The following is a 6000-nucleotide window of genomic DNA, read 5'->3' as shown; positions in this document are numbered from 1 at the left end:
TACAAAACAAATACACATTTTTATTGGGTTTGTGTACTGCAAAGCAATGTAAGCATTCAGTGCAAATCTTTTCCCTTTCATAGGAAGCATGAGCTCGGGGGCCGTACTACAACCAATGCCAGGGATTTCTGTTTAAATAAGAAGCTGCTTCTTCAGAAAGACGGACCCAACACCCCTTCTCCTGCCCGGATCCCCCTCCCTGTGTCATTTTACATAACTGTCTTTATTCCTCCTCCACCTTGCCCCTGCCCACCTCTCTCTCTCTGATCCCTGCCTAAGTACTTTAAACACCCCTTTTGAGCTCGGGCCATCCCAAAAGGAGTACGTGTTTGTGTGTAAGCAAGAAAACAAGAGCCACCCCAAAGAGGAGCTGCAGTGGAGGCACTTTTCTGAGTCATGTGTCCAGGTGCGGAAAGGATCAGATTCCCGCGATTAGACTTATGGCTTAGTCCCTACAACAACAACACACATACACACACACACACCCCTTCCTCATTCAGCAAGGCCTCGTTTGATGTCCCATTCTACTCGGGCAGACATGTCATCGTGGACACATAATTAAAGTTAGAAAAATAAGCCGCTCTCGTGACAAGCAAAGGCCCTGTGCTCCCTCTCTCTCTTTCTCTCTCTCTCTCTCTCTCTCCCTCTTTCCTCTCTCACCCTTCTTCTCCACTGGGGTTTGTTGCTGCTTTTTCAGGCCCCTGATTCCCTCCCTTTGGTCCCTGTAACGATAATAGTGCATTTCCTGCTTACCAATGACAACCACAGGGACAACATGCCCGGGACTGGGTGTTACAAAACAATACAGTTCAGTGCAATACAACATTTTGCATTCATGTCAATTAAGAAGCATCGTAGATTCATTAAGGGGAAGATTTAAATGTTGAATTTGTATGAGAAGATCTGAGGTTCCTACAGTTGGTGATCTTGTGTGCGTGTTCATTTGAATTGTAGTGGGACTGGATCTGATATGATCTCGTTCCTCTCTCAGGACAAATATTGGCATGTTAAACACACATGAACACCCCCCTCCCACCCCCCAAAAAAATGCCCATGTGATGCGAAATGAGAAAATGCACCCACTCTATGAACTACTTTTGTTACATTATGGTACATCGTAACGACCCATACCAAAGTAAATCCAGGCTTTCTGCAAAATGTCCTCTCTCTTGCACAAAACTGAGGGGGTTAGTTACGATCAGTTCGTGTAAGCTGCAGTGTCTCTTCCCCTGCAGAAGGGGATGATCGCCTTAATGTTTGGTTCACCTACACCTGGAGCGGGTGGCCTCCAGGGCTTTCTGGTGCCTCCGTTTGTTGAACCTCTTGACGTAGTTGCTGCTTCGCAGGAGGCCGTCCCCGGGCTTCAGTTTACCCCCCAGCAGGGTCAGGAGGTCATTGGGAAGGTGGCGCCTCCGGTGGTAAATCTGACCCATTACAATGTATCTGGTCCCTGAGGGAACGAGCAGAGGGAGCGTTAAAGTACCAGGGTGGGGAAAAAAAGTGCACAATCAAGCAATTTTCATGTTTGCAGCAAACAAATAGTTGTTACCGTTTCTGCTGATCTCAGGAAAACAGAATTCCCACATCCCACAAAGAGATGCTTCTGGTGGGAACTTGTTACAGACTTCCAAATAAATATGGGTCTTAAGAAATGTACTTACGTGAAATATGAAGGATCAAACTCTGCACTTTCATTTTAAGAACATCCAGAGAAAGCCTTATTTATTTACTCTTAATAAAAGAGAGCTTCTGAGTTTCTACATTCAGAGTTCAAACTGGCAACCCTAAACTGAACGCAGACATTTTGTTTAATGGGGCCTTCTCCCGTGCTACACTCACCGAGTTTGATATCAGGGCAGGGTTTGCTGCATTTGTATGTGTCCAGGACCAGAAGGCGAACTTTGAAGAAGAAGCTGTCTGGGGTCACGTAGAGACGACTCATCTTGTAGAACCCGTCACTGCTCACCATCAGCGTAATGAGCCGTATCCCTTTACGCAACACCTCGATGTCGTGGGCTATCCCATTGATGGCTGTTTTTTAAGGGACATGAAAAACATCAACATATGTCAGAATGCTGGGTGGTGGGACATTTAAAGGAATAATTCAACATTTACACTGGACTTTGCCTCTTATTGGATACCTACCAAACTCACTGTAGCAGTAATACTCTCTCTCCTCTTTCTCCTTCCTGCACTCACTCATGCAGAAGGCATCATGTGTGAAGTCAGGCTCTGCAGAGGAGGAGACGAGCAGAGGGGAGGATGGAGGATGGAGGGGTGAGAAGACAAAAAGACAGGAGAGTGAGTGTCTGCCGTGCTCATGCGGAGCCAGACTCCCATTCCAGCGTCATTAGAAAGGACAAGGTTGTCATTACAAAACCCAGGCGTCACATTCCTCTGCAGGGGGGAGGGACGGAGGAGGTGGCATGTGTGTGTGTGTGTGTGTGTGCTGGGATCACATCATCAGTCTTACAGTTTTCCATCTGAAGTATAATGTCAGAACAGTCTCACTTGCTTTTCCTCTGTATCGTAACAGCAACCCGTCTCCCAAAAGACTGCACACAAAGTGACACGCTGACAGCCAGATTTGAGGGAAGTGGTTGTAATTAGTGGCAGGGGACGTTGGACGAGGAGAAACCATCACTGTCATTACAGCCATTTAACTCTGTGTGTGAACTCTGTGAACTCTATATGTTTGCTGATATGTGCGATGTTACTGTATGTCACTGTACTTCTTTAAAAAGTAACAAATGTTACTTTATTTCAATTGTTTTTGAAGCTATTTTTTTGTTTTTTTTAGCTTCTATTAGGCGGGACAGTGACAGGAAACATGGGGGGTCACAGATGAGGGATGACAAAGGTTTTTCTTTTTGTTTCCTTTTGTTCAAAACTGAGGAGAAATCCCAAAATCATGGGTCAAGCATTACAGTGAGGCCAGGCTCTATTATCTTTGCAGGAAATACATTTTACATGTGCAAGAATTAAATATAATTGCAGCTTTTTTTCATTCTTTAACTAATATAAACATGATGTATTTGGTTTGTCATTTGTCATTGTGATTGTGTAATATTTAATATTAAAGGTCAGGATGTACAGATTATTACTAGTAATAAATACTCTGATATGGAGCATCAAAGATTTTCCCAGCTGGATAAACTCTTACATAATTTCATTTTTAAAAAAAAAAAGTGATCCCAAAGGACAGTTGAAGATGATACAGCTCAAACATAAAGGTCCTGACTATGTGGATGAGTCAGTAATAATACAGAGGTCAGGATACAGTAAATCTTCCCATACCTCGCCTCAGGATGTCGAACTGGTAGAGCAGGCTGGCGGAGCGCCGGTTAAGGACGACAGGCGGGCGGCTGTTGTTCCGGCTCGCTGCACCGATACCTGACTGATAGAGGCTGGACTTCCCCGGCCGGTTCTCCTCCGGGTCCAGCCGTCGGTTGGGGTGATCTCTCCGCGGAGAAGACGCCGGTTGGTGCGGCTGAGCCTGAGGCTGCGCGTGCAGTGGCACCCTGGGTCTGGAGTTGGGGTGTCCCTCTGGGTCGCCCTGCTGCTGGGGCGGACTGACGCTTGTCTGGGAGTCCTGGTTGGGTTTCTGCGCGGTTCGGTTGGCGGCCGCGGCTGCAGCGGCCCCCGTCAGCGGGGTTTTGGGAAGCAGACCCACAACTTCCCCTCTGGTTTTCTCGCTGTTGTGCTCCAGCAGACGGTCGCTCTTGGGGCCCTTCTTGCTCTTGTTGTGGGCAGTGTGGAGGCGGGGGACGGGCGCTAAGTCGCTGTGTTTCGGCCACACGGCTGAGGGCAGAGGATGGAGGGCGAACTTGGACTCGACGGTCTTGCTGCTTTTCTCCAGGAGCTCGTTGATGGGCAGGGAGGGCTCTTTAACCACCAGCCTGCTCTGGTTGCTCGGAGCTGGATCCACAAAGCTGCTCTGACCCTTTTCTATCAGGGTGTACAGCTCTGAGGTTTAAACAGAGGGGAAAAAAATGCACTTAACACACATCATTTGATTCGGTGCATTAACACAATATCAAAGCCCCTCTATTGGTGCAGTAGACTACAACAATCGAGTTGGCTTAATGTTTACAGGAAGTCTAGGCCTTCCTTAAAGACTTACTTTGACTATTTCTTGTCTTATTTAACTTTAATCAAGAGAACTTTACACTCACTGACCTTAATATGAATGGGCTGGAAATGTGTCACTTGATAAGAATCTATGTCTAATATATTAGCTTTGGAAATCAAATAAAGTCACAAAAACTCCCTCAAAATCCATCAAAATTAAAAGATGATGTCAAATATTACTCAATTAGCTTTTTATCAAATTGTTATTTATTTTAGATCTAATCTTTTCTCATGGTAATTAAAAAAAAACAGAAAATATACTCTCTATATCACTTAAGATTGTTTTATCTTTGGGGTTTTTAAAGATATATTAGAGTAACAGTGATGGTTAGCTCCAAAGCTAAAGATCCCACAGTGTTTAACACCAAATAATAATCTACAACAGTGGAATATACTGTAACAAGTTAAGTTATATCATTAATAAATCTCATAAACAAAACATGAGAAGCAACAACAGAGCACGTAGGTATGAGAAAATTAGTTTTGCTCACAGGACAATAACCTTTCCACAAATCCTTACTATTGTGAGAGGTAAAAAGAAAGTTTACACCCACCGTTAACAACATGCTCCTCTGTGCTGTAAAGAGGAAGCCCTAGAAACAAGACAAACAGAATAATCCCTGTCATCCTGGATGTTCAGTGCGGACACACTTTAAGGTCTGCTACAGAGCTGGGATTCCTAGGATTTTTATACGGCCCACTCCGCAAGGAGATGGAGAGGGAGGTGGTGGGACGTCCCAAACACAGAAATAAGCACTTTGACATGACACTCCTTTCATTCATAAATGGTTGTTTACAATATAAGAGGGGAAATGTGGCTCTGTGTAGATATTAGCTGCTGTTTACTAAGTAGGATTTTATGTAAAAGAGAACAAAGTTTACTTTCTGATATCTAGTGTACAAAAGAATGTTCAAAATCCTCTGAATTAATGCTCTACTTGCTTGTTTTTCTTCTTTTTTCTTCTTTTGGACGTTTGAAATTTTTGTGGATATTAAATATTTCAGGTTATGGTTAAGGTTTTCCTTGATGTTAGACGGTTGACCTGAATGGATTTAAAGTCAAAGGTCTTTACTGCCCTCTGGTGGTCATAGTCAGGAACTGCAGCTTTGCAAACTAATGCGACCAAACTGGAAAAAAAAAAAAAAAAAAAAAAAAAGAAATTAACTTGAAATTATATACCATTGTTTCCTAGTCGTCACTGTTTTCTATTCTTTGTCGCAAGAGCATGAACATACAGTGGAACAGCCAGTAGACATACACATTCAAATGAATATCCATTTGAAAAACATCATCCATAAAACTATTGTAAAATGGGATTTATTTGTGATACTTTATTTTGTAAATTATCTTAATTGTTCTAATGTTTGTTTTGATCATTTGCATAATATAAATAATGGTAACAACATTATAATTCGCATTTTTACTGTTGAATTAGATAGAGAACATAACATGATGTACCTTGCCTGTGATGCTTGTAATATGTGGTAGCATATTGTACTGTTGTTTTTTCCCATGCATATATGGCAGGATTCGCTCAATTCTTAGTTTTTAGCTAGTTCTTAGCTTTTTCCCTACTTACCTAGCAGTCATAGGTTCCTTTATGTTCTCTAATTTGCGTGTGCAGATTCATTGTCATACATTTTGAGTTGAGGGCATTTCTCAGATAAAACATGAAATATGATTCACACTGTCTTCCAGAGGAGTGGTAGTTTTTTGTTCTTTTCTGTTGCAGACATGCAATACATTCTGACTTATTGTACTCCAACTACATCATATGTAGCTATTAAATCAGCGCTTTTGTGGCTACTCTTAATTGCAGAATGAGTGGTTTCATGCTGGAGTTAAACTGTGCACGGAACCGTTGTATA

At 42.9% G+C, this 6000-nt stretch overlaps 1 protein-coding gene across 1 annotated transcript; it reads right to left on the bottom strand.

Moving 5' to 3' along the window:
• On the bottom strand, positions 1–5662 carry LOC108875762 (UPF0450 protein C17orf58 homolog). The gene is made up of 5 exons (XM_018664879.2): positions 4686–5662; positions 3298–3966; positions 2146–2232; positions 1840–2031; positions 1–1450 (listed from the first exon to the last, which is right to left on the bottom strand). Exons 1-5 carry the CDS (start codon positions 4756–4758, stop codon positions 1263–1265), a joined length of 1209 nt encoding a protein of 402 aa, XP_018520395.1. The 5' UTR covers positions 4759–5662; the 3' UTR covers positions 1–1262.
• Between the last annotated feature and the right edge of the window lie 338 nt (positions 5663–6000).

This window comes from Lates calcarifer, linkage group LG5, assembly GCF_001640805.2.
Source record: "Lates calcarifer isolate ASB-BC8 linkage group LG5, TLL_Latcal_v3, whole genome shotgun sequence".
In the NCBI taxonomy this organism is placed as follows: Eukaryota; Metazoa; Chordata; class Actinopteri; family Centropomidae; genus Lates; species Lates calcarifer.
The sequence above is the reverse complement of the archived record's forward strand: the minus strand, read 5'-3'. Positions and strand labels throughout refer to the sequence as shown.

What these genes read in the sequence shown, in the direction of transcription:
- LOC108875762 (XM_018664879.2), bottom strand. Translation starts at nt 4,758, where the DNA reads ATGACAGGGATTATTCTGTTTGTCTTGTTTCTAGGGCTTCCTCTTTAC. An exon ending in GTTCGACATCCTGAGGCGAG is followed by an intron (nt 2,233 to 3,297) that starts GTATGGGAAGAT and finishes CCTCCTCTGCAG; the next exon opens with AGCCTGACTTCACACATGAT. An exon ending in TTACTGCTACAGTGAGTTTG is followed by an intron (nt 2,032 to 2,145) that starts GTAGGTATCCAA and finishes CTTAAAAAACAG; the next exon opens with CCATCAATGGGATAGCCCAC.